General features: G+C 39.3%; 1 protein-coding gene across 1 annotated transcript; it reads right to left on the bottom strand.

Moving 5' to 3' along the window:
* Positions 1-9,166: 9,166 nt before the first annotated feature.
* On the bottom strand, positions 9,167-14,266 carry LOC131240814 (cytochrome P450 CYP72A616-like). Its single transcript, XM_058239295.1, has 5 exons — positions 13,975-14,266; positions 11,838-12,058; positions 11,370-11,614; positions 10,847-11,243; positions 9,167-9,924 (listed from the first exon to the last, which is right to left on the bottom strand). The coding sequence occupies exons 1-5, from the start codon at positions 14,246-14,248 to the stop codon at positions 9,499-9,501; spliced, it is 1,563 nt and encodes a 520-aa protein (XP_058095278.1). The 5' UTR covers positions 14,249-14,266; the 3' UTR covers positions 9,167-9,498.
* Positions 14,267-15,071: the final 805 nt, after the last annotated feature.

Raw genomic sequence — 15,071 nt, 5'->3', positions numbered from 1 at the left:
GGAAAAACAAATTCCCTATTGATCCAGAACTTCAGTGACCCAAATGGGTTTCAATGATAGACGTTCAAATCCCACTATTTTCTGCAGTGTGGTCCACCTGAATAATGGTTAGACACATCACAGTGTGGCCCGCTGTGATGTATTTGAGATCCAACCAATTCATAAGTTAACATAGAGATAGATGAAGTGAAAACAAAAACACAAGCTTAATTGAAAACTACTGTGGTCCTTAGAAGTTTGAACGGTGGACATCACTGTCCACTATTTAAATGGTGGGGTCCACTTGAACTTTAGATCTGACTCATTCCTTGCCTCATATCATGAAATGATATCTCAAAACGGTTGGGTAGCATGGATACAACGCAATGCATCATGGTGGGCCCCACCGTCCAAACAGTGGATGGTGTAGATTAAATAAATACATCATGTGGGTCCCATGCTGCACGGACATAGCAAGCGCCAGGGTGGCAGGCGCAGATGAAACACATACTTCATTAGGTGGGTCCCACCGTCCAATGGTGTGGATAAAATGCATACACCGTGGTGGGTCCCAACGCTGGGACCCACGGTCCTTGACCCCTTTCACACTTAGCGTAACAGGACACTGCGCGTCCTCTGGACAGCAGCAGCGCCTGCTGCACATCTGCCTCATTTTATTTATTTTTTGTTTTTATGGTTTTCTTGAGAATTTTTGTAAGTGGGGCCCACATCAGGGGAATCCACTCCAGTCATTGCACTCCATGGCTCAAGACAGACCAATCAAGCCCAATATGCAGTATGTTTTGGCGTATGGAAAAATTAAAGTGGATTTCAACGGTAATGCCACTATTTCCTATGTTATGGCCCACTAGATAGTCGGATTTGTTTCATTTTTCGGCTAAACGCCTAAAATGTCATGAATAATGGAATGAACGGTGTGATACATTAAGGTAGGGCCTGCGTGAGTGGCCTACCCCCAAGGCTTTGAACCAAGCTGACGTTTTCTTTTGTTTGGTTAGCCGGTCAGCACCACATGGTCAGTGCACACTTCACTGTGAAGCCACATCCAGCGTCGGTTGCACATAACACATATCTAAGGTGGGTCCCACAAAGACATGGCCCGCTTGATTTAGATCAACCTAATATTTGTGTTTTCCCATCGCTATAAGGTAGGGCCCACATCATTTGGATGACCGTGGGTTCCATTTGATGAACGGTTTAGACACCATATACACTCATCATGTGGGCCACAAAATAAAGGGGGGGGGGGAGAGAGAGAGAGAGAGAGAGAGAGAGAGAGAGAGAGAGAGAGAGATGTGTGATGGAGGGGAGGGACCCCGCCATTATGAGCCTCCCTATATATATATAACAAGATGGGTCCCACATATGTGGGCCCTCAAATCACAAAATCAATAAATAAAAGCACCGACCTTTGATCTCCTCTTCCTTCTTCTGCCATCACGATCTAGAGTTCCAAGTGGTGAATTTTAGCGGTTAAGATGGACTTTGGATGGTGGGGATGGGAGATAGGAAGTGGGTCATACTAGCTTCTCCCCCATGTAAGCCATGGATGTGGGTTGCTTGAAGAAAATGAGGGAGAGAGAGATTATTGTAAGAGAGAGAGGGAGATGGGAGATATCAGTGATGGATTGATGTGTACTTGACATGTAAGGGAGAGAGTTGACTTTAGGGATGAGTGTTGGTACTTGGGGATGGGATGTTGTACTTGACATGTAAGGTGATTGATGGGATATTTCATAGAGATTCTCTTGGAATTACAACGTGCGGTATTTTCCTCTAACCGAACGTGAGCCCACATCTCCTGGCCCGGGCATCGCCTCGGCGCGTAATACGCGGCGTCGGAACCGCAGTGACGGCATGGTCGCAAAGGTACAAGTCTTGAGTCGAGTCGACTCTGTTATATGGGACACAGCTCAGGATCGTACGCAAATGCTAATAACAGATCGCGCGCGGTCGGAATTCGACTGGGAGGATCACGGAGGCATACAGAACAGTACGGGCTAAGATACAGGTCTCACAAATTCTGTGCATTTCACATTCAATTTCCTTCATTTCATGGTCAATTCAATTCATTTCACGGTCAATTCTGATGATTCCCCTTCACTTCACGGTCATTTCCATTCATTTCACAGTCAATTCCCTTCACTTCACGGTCATTTCCATGCATTTCACGGTCAATTCCCTTCACTTCACGGTCATTTCCATGCATTTAACGGTCAATTCTGATGATTCTGCTTCACTTCACGGTTAATTCCATGCATTTCATGGTCAATTCCCTTTACTTCACGATCAATTCAATGCATTTCATTATCAATTCCCTTTACTTCACGGTCATTTCCATTCATTTCACGGACAATTCCCTTCACTTCATGGTCATTTCCATTCATTTCACGGACAATTCCCTTCACTTCATGATCATTTCCATGCATTTCACGGTCAATTCCCTTCACTTCACGGTCAATTCAATGCATTTCACGGTCGATTCCGGCGATTCCGCTTCACTTCACAGTCAATTCTATGTATTTCACGGTCAACTCCCTTCATTTCACGGTCAATCCATGCATTTCACGATCAATTCTGGCGATTCCCCTTCACTTCATGGTCATTTCCATTCATTTCATAGTCAATTTGCTTCACTTCACGGTCATTTCCATGCATTTTACGGTCAATTCTGACGATTCCCTTTCACTTCACGGTCAATTCTATGTATTTCATGGTCAATTCCCTTCATTTCACGGTCAATTCTATGCATTACACGGTCAATTCCCTTCACTTCACGATCATTTCCATGCATTTCACAGTCAATTCCCGTGATTCCGCTTCACTTCACGGTCAATTATATGTATTTCATGGTCAACTCCCTTCATTTCATAGTCAATTCCAACGATTCCCCTTTACTTCACAGTCAATTCAATACATTTCACGGTTAATTCCCTTCACTTCACGGTCATTTCCATGCATTTCACGGTCAATTCCACTCATTTCATGGTCAATCCCCTTCACTTGTAGCGATACTGATACTTCTGGTTATCAGCGATATTATCGACGATATCAATATTGTTTCCGTATCCCTGGACAGCGAAACTTGTAGCGATACCGATATTTCTGGTTATCAGCGATATTATCGACGATATCGATATTGTTTCCGTATCCTTGGCTAGCGAAACTTATAGCGATACCGATATTTCCGGTTATTAGTGATATTATCGACGATATCGATATTGTTTCCGTATCCCTGGCCAGTGAAACTTGTAGCAATACCGATATTTCCGGTTATCAGCGATATTATCGACGATATCGATATTATTTCCGTATAGAATTGACAGTGAAGTGAAGCGGAATCGCCATAATTGACCGTGAAATGCATGGAAATGACTATGAAGTGAAGGCAATTGACCGCAAAATGCATGGAATTGACCGTGAAGTAAAGGGAATTGACCGTGAAGTGAAGAGGAATCGCCGGAATTGACCGTGAAATGCTTGGAATTGACTGTGAAATGAAGAGAGTTGACCGTGAAATACATAGAATTGATCGTGAAGTGAAGCAGAATCGCCGGAATTGACTGTGAAATGCATGAAAATGATCGTGAAGTGAAGGGAATTGACCGTGAAATGCATGGAATTGACCATGAAATGAAGGGAATTGACCGTGAAATACATAGAATTGACTGTGAAGTGAAGCGGAATTGCTGGAATTGACCGTTAAATGCATGAAAATGACCGTGAAGTGAAGGGAATTGACTGTGAAATGCATGGAATTGACCGTGAAGTGAAGGGAATTGACCGTGAAATACATGGAATTGGCCGTGAAGTGAAGCAGAATCGCCGGGATTGACTGTGAAATGCATGGAATTGATCATGAAGTAAATGAAATGAATGAAATTGACCGCGAACTGATTGAAATTAACCGTAAAGTGAATGAAATGGATTTTCGACCATTGACCTGATGGAATCTTGGAAAATAAATAGGTTGATTGGCTAAAGTAGTTTCTCCTACCCCAAAATCATATAGGGTATGTCAAGTAACTAATTTTGGTTTAGAAGATATTCTTGTTAAATGAATAAAGAAAGAAATGAAAAAAAGAGAGAAAAAAATTTTATATGCTTATATATACATATTTATATAAATATGTATTAGAGAAAAATGTAGGTAGAATAAATTTATCCATGCAAAAAAAAAAAAAAGTGCACAAGTGTATGTGGGGCCCACCAAAGTCATGAACATTGAGTGTGGGGCCCACGACAGGACCCACCCAAAAATTTTAAAAAATACCGGACGACACTACCGCAAAGACGTCCAGAGGTAGGTGGCATTACCACCAGATCGGCGGTACTGCTGCCTGGGTTAAATTCTTTTTAATAGCCACGGCTATGGCTACGGTTATAATCCGTAGCCATAGGGAACCCCCCCTCCCTTTCAAGCACTAGGCGATCCGCTTGAAGTAAAAAGTAGGGCATTTTCGACCTATGGCAAGTCATCTGTATAGCTGGGGTTTATTCTGGTTAGGTAAAAAGGAGTGTGCTTAAGCAGGTAAATGGGCCATAAATGGGTTATACAATGGTAAATTTCTCTTTGGATTCTTGTGATTTAGGATCATGTCCTGAAATGAGATGGAAAAAAAAAAAAAAGATAGACAGCATGGATATGCAACAGATACATCAAGGTGGGCCATGGTCTTACCTGTAATGTGTTGAGCTGCACAAATAGGAGGAGTTATTAATTAAAATAACTTTCAATTATGACATAATATAGAAGGGGTTATCTTGAGCCGCATGAATTTTAAGTTTTGTTTTTTTAGCCTTTTTGCATGAAAATGCCCACATGCAAACCGTCCTCTTATACTGTGATAACTATTCACACAAGTCGAGAGGGCATTTTGAGATGAGGTGTTGGGCCACTAAATGAATAATTGGGGTCACCTCTAAAATGATCTGATCCATTCACTTTGAGCGGATAACCATGAACTCACAATAGAATTATTAAAAAACATTTAAGTTGTTTATGACCCACAATTGCATTAATGTTGTGAATTAATTTCGAAATATTTTCTTTAGTGTGGTCTATCCGTGATGAGTTTTACCTTCGAATTTGGATAAATGACTTGAAATTAAATTTCCTTTCATGTGAACAGGTTGGATCTTCTACAAGACAATCCAGTGGGCCCTATATAAGATGTAGGATGGGTTCAATAGGTGGGTTACTTGCGTGAGAGGGCCATTTATCATTTTCTTTCTTTTTCTTTTTCTTTTTCAAGGTAGACAGTGAGTTAATTTGTTGAATTATGAATACATAATTAGATGAATGCTAGGTATTGAATGGTTAACTTTTGGGTAATAAATTGGTGTCCAAATGAGGCTATTCAAAATCTAATTGAAAATTCGTCAAATTACATTTCCAATGAGTATAAGATCACTCAAATCGAACATGTAATTGGATATGACTACTTTCGTGAGATCTGCGATCTACGGGGACTTATGACAGTTATGACCATTCATCCATTTCAACAATATTCCATTACAACATTCATTACATTAATTTATTGCAACATTCTTCCATTTCATAATTTATTCATTACAACATTTTTTCATTTCAAAATTCATCACATTAATTTATTGCAACATTCTTCCATTTCAAAATTCATTCATTATAACATTTTTCATTTAAAATTCATTCATTACAATATTCTTCCAATACAAAATTCACCCCTTTCACAAATTTTCACCATTCATACTCATAAAAAAATAATTATAAAGGGAGGCACCACACCTTCATCTCTTTCAAAAATCTCATCATTGTTACCCACAAATAAAAAGAACAAAAAAAAAAGAGCATACAAAAGCCACTATTATCCTAACCTAAATCTACCTTTGGTGGCCATAGCTTCTACGTTGAAGACCGGTATAAAATCTTTTTTCAAAAAATACTCAGAAGCTCAACGGAATGGAGAGAATGATGCCAGAAGCTCGCCGGATTGGATCCTACGGAGGTAGTAATGGTCCTAATGGCTAAATAGACCCTCATATGGAAGGGAAAAAGAAAAAGAAAAAAAACAAAGATAAAAAAGAAAGAAAAGGCTAAATGACTTTTCCATGCAAGGGACCTAGTTATTAAATCCATCCCACATCTTGTGTGGAGCTCACTTGATAACCTTGTGTCAGATCAAAGTTGTCAAAATGAAAGCGGTTTTAATTTTACGTCATTTGTCTTATTTTAAGGGACAAAATCGTCATGGATGGACCACATTGAAGGGAAACAATTCTGAATTAACTCATAATATTGATGCAATCGTGGGCCACATATAACTCCATTTTAAAAAAATAAAAATAAAAAATGACCATACCGTCAGTTCACGGCTATCGGATTAAAGTGAACGGATCAGATTGGCTGAGAGGTGGTCTCAATCATTGACTTAGTGGGACCACACTCCCTCTCAAAAAACCCGCTTGACTTCCGCGAAAAACTATCATCGTACATGGGACCGTTGAGAATTTTCATTTTATTTATTTATTTATTTATTTTATTTTTAAAAGCCAAAGAGTTTCAAAATGCTAAAAGGATATGGATTCAAATTATGGTACCAAAGCCTTTATTAAGTCATAATTGAAGGCTATTTTAATTAATAACCTAAATGAGAGGGGATTATGTGTTACTATGTAATACCACACTAGGTGTTACCCCTACCAATGTGCCTACCTTGATGATGTGTTGTATATCCAAGCCATCTATCCGTTTCTCCAGCCCATTTTAGGATGGGATACCAAAGATTATGCAGGTGCAAATCTCAGGTCAACCACACCCCATGAAACAGTGGTGATTGAGTGCCACACCATTAAAAATTTCAAAGGGCCCATCATAAGGTTTTCATAATATTTATTTGCAATCCATCCTGTTGATGATGTGAAGAAGATCTAGATGAAGGGCAAGTAGAAAGATCAGATTGATCCAAAACTTTTGTGGCCCACGAAAAGTTTTTAATAGTTATTCGTCATTGTTTCTGTTGGTACGGACCACCTGAGATTTGGATTTTTTATGATTTGGTATCACTTCCTAAAATAAAATGGAAAAGCATGGATTGCCTGGATATACAAAAAAAATAAAAAATAAAAAAAATACATTAAGGTGGGCCCACACGGTTTGGGCAAGAGCCACAAAGGTGTTACCCCTTAACAGCTAATTCGCATCGATCCCTAGTGGGGGTGGCTGACATGGCGTGTGTGTACTAACCAGCTAACCGTAAAAAAAAATAAAATATAAAATATAAAAAAAAAAAATTGTTCCCCAACCGAACATGTCCACGTATCATATTTCCAGGTTGGTCAATTGATGAATACAATAACTCGCACTCCAAGCATATACGCTAGAGGCTGGTGCGGCCATTCCCAAATTATAGATCGTTCGCTAAAATGATCTTCATAAGCGACATTATGACCACAGAAAATCTCTGTTTTTTTTTTTTTTTTTAAAAGTTTCCTACACTTGCTTCATTGCTTAAAGCTCGTATATTTTTTAAGATGGGAAAGAAAAACTTTTTTATTAAAAAATGTTTTTTATTCAAGAGAAAACTTTAATCGTGGTCAAGGGGAACATTAACCAGATTTGGATTGATTTATATAAGTATTACATGAAAATGATGGATTTGAGAGTGACAATGATATTAACTCACTATTTTAGTTACCTATATACATTATGGTGTATATTGGCAAGTGCATATAAAAGTATTAGTCATGTTCATGTAGCTAGAGGTGTACACGAACCGAACTAGCTCGACTTGACAAAACTCGATTCGAAGCTGAGTTCGAGCCGAGTCGAGCTGGTTTTCAGCTTGAAAACGAGTTCGAGTCGAGTTCTTGCTGGCCCCAACTCGACTCGGATTGAACCCACCTCGAATCGAACCAGTTTGGTGACTCAGTTACTTTGATGTGTTTGATGAAATGACTCAAAGAAGTGTGGCCGGTGGCAAGGAAAGTATGTATATGAAACCAACACCCTTTTTTTTTCTTGATTTTTATGTTGCTTAGAAGGTGTTTGATAAAATACTTGTAAAACCACTGCTGCTGACTCAAATACAGTAAGATTTTGAAGGTGCAGTCAAAGTGTTTGTGAAAATGCTGCAATGACGAACTTGGCTTGAACTCTGCTCGAACTGGCCCAAGCTGCTGACCGAATCAAGCCGAGCTGCTCAGTCAAGTTCGAGAATTGAGCCAAGCCGAGTTGAGCTGAGGCCAGCTCGATTCGGTTCGACTCGATGTGCGTGTGAAAAATGAAAATAAAAAACAAAAAATCTACACACATGAACATGTGCACATTCATTTGTTTCCCACTCTATGTTTTAGTTGAAAGTGAATTAGACCAAACTTTTGACTTTCTTTTTCAATGATTTAGATTGCATTAAATACAAACGTTGAGCTTTTATCTCATTGGATTGGTTAACTAATATAATAGAAATGATTGGAGTTTTTGCATGTGCAATTTTTCATAATTGAATTTATAATTGTTTGAATTTTGTTTTCCCTCTAAAACTTTGTTGGAAAAAGTAAAAATCTCGGAGTCCACATGAGATAAAAGGGAAAATTTGGATAATTTTACTGAATAATAATTATGATAGTTCTGATTACAATACTTGAAAAGAAAACCAAAATCCTAATTCGTATTAAAATTATTTGAAATAACAAAATCTCTCTTACAAGTTAAATTTGCCAAAAAATAAAATAAAATAGTAGTGTCCAAGTAAACCTTATTATATACCATTATCAGCATTATTACAAGCAACTTTTAAAAAGGATGAAAATCTTAAAACTACAAGAACATGATGGCATATTGAGCTGTGGCTTCTGGCCTGATACAGGTTGGGTCAGGCCTGTAATAGAGGCCCCCATTTTCGCTTGTCGTCCTGCTTTTGAAGCCCAACTAGTTTGAGAGGCCAGGCTTGGGCTTTGGTTTTGCAAAATTCTCTCTAGGCCTGACCTGGGCACAGGAAGGGGTCTGTTTATGATGCTAATTGCTGGCTTATGCCTGAAATCAAAGGACTGATCCTGATGTGTCCTTACACAGCATGTTGCTACCCATATTTTGTTCATGCAACCCTTCTTGAGGAAGAACACCAGTTCCTGAAACATTTAAATTACCATTTGGAATCTAACAGGGGGTTTGCCGACCTTGCCGACGTACTATAAACATGGTAAGACATCCAATTCTTTATCGAAGAAGATCAAAGATCATTGCACAGACCTCCAATCATATGTGACAACAACAAACCATGTTCTATATAATATAATGTGCATACTTACTGTCTGGCATGCCTAGACAAGACTAGCTAGAATATGTATTTTTGTTGATCATGATGCACAGGCATACGTGGCAGTCCAGAACAAAAGCCCCCAATTACAACGACAACAGAACGATTAAAAGGAAAACAACACTGAGAACAAGAACAGTAAGGATAAAGACAGCATGGACATGATTGCAACAACAACACGATCATAAGGATGATGACGGTTTCAAATTCGGTGTAGGATGACTTGGGCTCCATATTGTGGTTGGAGACTTATGAGAGTATAAGGAGCATGGGTATAGGAGGGTGAGAGGCTGAAAGAGAAGTTCTGTAGAATCATAGAAAGTGTCACCCTCGCTTCTATCATTGCAAAGTTCTGGCCAATACAGATCCTTGGGCCCCATCCAAATGGAAAGAAGGCGGTTTGATCCCTTGAGGCCTTTGAAACTCCACCTGAGAATCTCTCCGGTTTGAATTCTTCGTGGTCTTTCCCCCAAAGTTCTGGGTCATGATGGATGAGGAGTGTTGGTAGCATGAGGTCAACGCCTTGTGGGATGGAGATCCCTCCTAAATCCACCTTCTTATAAGTATGTCGAAATATGGCAGCCACTGATGGGTATAACCTTAGAACTTCATACAAGATCATGGTCACCTGCAATTCAGAATTTCTAGGTTTAAGAGAACTATAGTGTGGAGATCATTCCCCCAATTGTTTCTAGGTATTAGAAGTGATGGATACACTCTTTCAGAATCACAATAGACAGCTTATGCATATTGTCTTAGTGCCTAAGAACTAAAGGCTTAACTTTGAAATGTAGGAGGAAACCTTCAAAGAAATGGTGCGTTTTACTCTATAGAAATAGATACAAGGAAATCATCCCCCTGACTGTTTCTAGATATTAGAAGTGATGGACACACTCCTTCAGAATTGCAATGGACGGCTTATGCATTTTTTTTTTTAGTGCCCAAAGTTTTGAAGAGTAACTTTGATATGTAGGAAGAAACCTTCAAAGAAATGGTGCTTTGTATTCCATAGAAACAGATATGAGGATAACAGTTTATATTTTCTATTTTCTTATTTTCAGTGAGTGCCAAAAAAGGAAAAATCAGTTTGAAATGTAGAAGGAAACCAATGAAGGAAATGACGTTTTGAACTCTACGAAAAGTCTTGAAAAACTGAGTAATTATTTTTCCAAGTTATAAAACTCATGAACAGATGGACATAATCAGATGTGGGGAACCTAAATAACTTGATTCAGAGACCTTTTTTAAAAAAAAAACAAGTATGTAGACTCGGGGAAATGCCTGTTGAATGTAACCAAAATACATATATGATTATATAAATTTTAGTTCATAAATTAATATATAGAAAAGATATCCTCTCATGCAGAGGGATAGAAACCTAAAAATCAATCATTTCTCTTGGATTTGTGAGAAAGGCACATGTTTAATTCCTAACAATTCTTCTACAATCTCTAGTCTATTCACCTTCCATCTGCTATTAGCTAGTAGCTTTTGGGACAAACGCAGCCTAAAAGAGAAATGGCTAACTAAATGGATATGAAAGTACTCACAATCTTGAAGTGGCTTGTACCATCGAAATCAGGTGTATTTTTCCCACATATTTGCAGAACCTCTTCTCTTGCTCGCTCTTGCCAGCTTGGATACATAGCTAATAAGATCATCGTCCATGTTAGCCATACCGAGGTTGTCTCCTGGCCAGCGAAGTAGAACAATTTGCATTCCTCTATCACGTCATCAATCGTCAGGCCATTGTTCTTTGAGTTTGTCCCTGGTTCTTGGACACCATTACAGTTATTAGATTGCAATAGCAACAAGCCTAGCAAGTCATTGGTGCTTGATTCTCCCATTTTCATAGCCTGCTCTTTCTTGTGGATCAGATTTCTTAATATAGCTTTGATCTCCTTGTCCAAATACATTCTACGCCTGTTCTTTTTCGTGGGAACAAATCTGTATAAAACAATGTATAGAAACAGTGTTCCTTTCAATTTCATATACATATGGTAAGTGATGCATGTTTTCATATTATTAGAGGAGCCCAACACTAAGAATAAAAGATGGAGAATGGAAATGCACCTTAATCCTGGGATGTATGGAGCAAAAGCAGCTTCAAGCACCAGTATAACCTGCTCTTTCTGAAGTTCGAAGATTCGCTTTCCTTCTTCATAGTTGCTGCCGAAGGCCGTGCGAGAGATGACTTCTCCAGTTAGATTTTGGAGTTCAGGCCAGACATCCAGTTCACACGATCCTTCGGGACCAACCAAGTCCCCCCATCGCTGGATCAACTTGCTGCAACTTGTAGAAAATGCCGGTATCATCGCCTACAACATAGGTTTAGCATTTTTTTACTCAGAAATCTTCCAAAACACAACTTATTGACACCTACATAACATTCGACTTGTCAAAGAACAGTTTTTTTTTTTTAAATCAGATTTTGTTTCCCTTAATAATTAATATTTAGGCTTGCCATGATTACTTCACATTGCTGAGTTTTCCTAGGTGATTTTAGTGTAAAACCAATGCACATGGGGGAAAAGAAAGAACCTTCAATTTCTCAAGGTGAAAAGCAGGAGTGATTATCCTCCTGCGCTTGACCCACTCCTCTCCTTCCAAAGCTATGAGTCCCAAGGTCAACAGATTTACGAGAGGGTTGAGAGGAACCTTCTGGAAATGACCGAATTTGTTTGATAGGACTTGCATCATGAGCTCCGAATCGTTGATGATCAGTCGAGGGGTGGTCCCAACCCAAATAACAGATAACTTGCCTGTGTTCCAATATCAAGTACTATAAAAAAAAAAACATCACTGCTAGAGCATGGATACCCATAAGCTTAGTAATAGGGGAATCTGAAAGGATCAATCTAAAGAGGAACACCCACAAGCTTTGTAAGAGGGAATTTTAATCAATCACTGGTTAAAAATCCACGAGGATATTCCCGGACAAACGCCCAATTGGGACGAAAACATCTGGGCTACCTGCCCATCAGCCGTCCTAGGTGCTGCAAGGTACCAAAATGAAAGTCCCATATTCATTTTACCTAGTAGCAAACATAGTTCAATGACTTGAAAACTTGACTGGACCGAGTCCTTATGTGATTTGATATTTAATAGATAAATTTAGAGATATTAAGGGCCCGTTTGGATACCACCAAACAAGTAACTTTTTCTACTTACAGCAGTAGATAAGTAACTTATTTCAGATAAGTAAGTTTGGTTTATGATTAGTTATAAGTAACTTTTTTACTTAAAATTGCTTAATCACTTGATTAGTTAATTGTTTTTACCTTTTCTACTTTTCATAAGTTGTTTAAGAGAGGCACCAGATGGATCGAAAGAGAGGAGAAGCTGATAAGTATGTTGCTACTTCTTACTTATCTTAAGATCGAGACGCTGCCTAAGTGTAAGAGCTTTGCTAAGCCCACAAGTGTGTGCAATAAAGCTCATGTCATCCCACACGTGTGCCAGAATTCTATAATAAGTCTGAGATCCAATCCATCCATTAGAATGGCGACACTATACTGGTGTCCTAGCCCAAGAATCAGGTTGTCCTACTGGTCAAGTGGACCACATTTTGCAAAACAACCGCTGTGAAAATTTTGAAGAAGTTTTCTAACCCTTCCACATGTTTCCAAAATTTTATTTATTTTAATAAAGGAAAGCGAATAGTGACTTAGACCGAGTCTATACTCGATGTCTTCTCAATGATGGGGTTTTTCTCCTCAGTTTGAGGTTGTGCAGCGCGAATGTCCTAAATCTTGCTGGATCGCGCTGCTCGATCGGTCAAGGGTCGCTCGACTCAAAGTCCAGCAAGCTATGTTTTTTGGCCTCGACTAGTCGAGGGTTGCTCGACTCAAAGTCTAGCAAGCTATGTTTAGTCGAGGGTAATACAGATTCAGTCTGGATTTGGTGCGGACTGCGTAAATTTGAGGTAATTTTTCCAGAGGTGCGGAAAAGAGTTTCCTAAACTATAAATAAAGATCCCTAAGGCTTTTCTAGAGTGTTGAGAAGGCTTTCTAAAGTTATTGTGTAAGGTGTTTTCACGGCCAAGGTGAGAGAGAGAGAGAGAGAGAGAGAGAGAGAGAGCGAGCTTGTGGAAGGAATGATTCTGCTCGTAGAGGTGATCTGCTTCGCAGTCGACATCTCAGTGCTTCTACGTCCTCATGATCGGTGAGATCTCTCCGATTTTTATTATTCTCTTATTGTTCATCCACTCCTACGTGAATGAAGAAGGTTTAATCTAAGCGGCGTGTGCTTGTGATCGGTTGTAATGTTCTACATCATAGTGAATTATTGCTCTGGACTAGGTCCCATTGTTTTTACCTTTTTGAGAATTTTCCACGTAAAATCCCTTGTGTCGTGTGGTTTATGCTTTAATTTATTTCATTGCTTTATTACATCCCATAATTTTAGTATTTTTGGGAGGCGAGATCGTAAGGTTTTTGTGCAACGCTCCCAACACTCAAGTCATAATCGAGTCACAGTTACGACTTACGAGCAAAGTTTCCTGGTGACTCAGTGTGATAACTCGTTGACTCAAGCTGATTTGGTGGAGATTGGAGTCTTGAATCACTGAGTTTTATAAACTATGGATGAAAATATTACTATCAAAAAGCTAGAGCAAGTGAAGTAAATAGCAACAGGACTAGATTAAAAAACCAACTATAAACAACATGTCATATACCCTCTTTTTGCACCAAGTCATAGCAGTAAGGGAAGACACGTGGCGCTATCTGGTGAGTTAGATTCATGGGTTTAGACCATGCCTCCTGCATCAACCTTCCTATCTCTTTCACGTCGCCAAAGAAAAGCTTGTAAGGGTTGCCTTTGATTCCTTGCTGATTGAGATGTTTCTGGAGTTTCATGGGTCTCCACCAGATGGAGTAAGCTACTTTCACAGCACATGAGAGAAGCAGAGATGCTGATATTATCAGAAAACTGGAGAGGATTTCTTCCATCTTTTCTTTAGATCAAGTGCAAGCTTTTGGGTGTGAGTGTAGGAGGAAGCTTGGTTGGGGCATTTATAGTTGAGGAAGGGGAAACAGGTGGATAAGAAGAAGACAACAGAACGGCAAAGGCAATGGGAAATGGGCCAAAAGATCTAAGGGTGAGGATCTCTGAATGTGGGAGATTTTTGGATCGTCTGTGATCCATGGAGTGGTCCATCAGATCAACGGTCTGGATCCCTGAATTATATGATCGGCGTGTGTGGAACTGGAATCCTGCCTCAGCAGAGTACAGTTACAGTGTCATGAGGAGTTGATGGATTGCTATATCCCTACAGTTGGTCGTACGTGACTTTTTTGACGTTCAAATCCAAACGAAGGATTTGATACTTCGGCGTGCATACGCTCACGTGGTGTACACGTAACTCAAATCAAACCGTACAAATATGAGATCCACTCAAGATAGGTCAAACCCAAGATCAAATTAATTGGACAATAATCTTAATTTCTGATCAATGGCCTTTTGTTTGTTCAATTTGGGCCAATATTATTTATTTATTTATTATTATTTTTTAAGTCAATCTTTTGTTTCTTACTAATAACATTGTTAGGGTACCATTTTAGTGTAATTGCTAGTTTATGACCCATATGAAGTGGGTCCCCTCCTTGTGTATGGTACGATTCTAGCCAGTTACACGCCAATCGAACATTTTAAAAGTGCCCGATACCAGAGGATTGATGTTTTCCCCATCATTCTTTAAAGGGGAAGGTGGTGGCCTTAAGAGCCGGTTTGATTTTCCATCATACAGAGCCGGTTTGATTTTCTATGATACAG

The sequence above is a fragment of the Magnolia sinica genome, chromosome 3, assembly GCF_029962835.1.
Source record: "Magnolia sinica isolate HGM2019 chromosome 3, MsV1, whole genome shotgun sequence".
NCBI lineage: Eukaryota > Viridiplantae > Streptophyta > Magnoliopsida > Magnoliales > Magnoliaceae > Magnolia > Magnolia sinica.
The sequence above is the reverse complement of the archived record's forward strand: the minus strand, read 5'-3'. Positions and strand labels throughout refer to the sequence as shown.

Coding starts and splice junctions, on each gene's coding strand:
- LOC131240814 (XM_058239295.1), bottom strand. CDS start 14,248: ATGGAAGAAATCCTCTCCAGTTTTCTGATAATATCAGCATCTCTGCTT. Junction 11,615..11,837: donor TTCACCTTGAGAAATTGAAG/GTTCTTTCTTTT, acceptor CCTATGTTGTAG/GCGATGATACCGGCATTTTC. Junction 9,925..10,846: donor GTACAAGCCACTTCAAGATT/GTGAGTACTTTC, acceptor TCTGAATTGCAG/GTGACCATGATCTTGTATGA.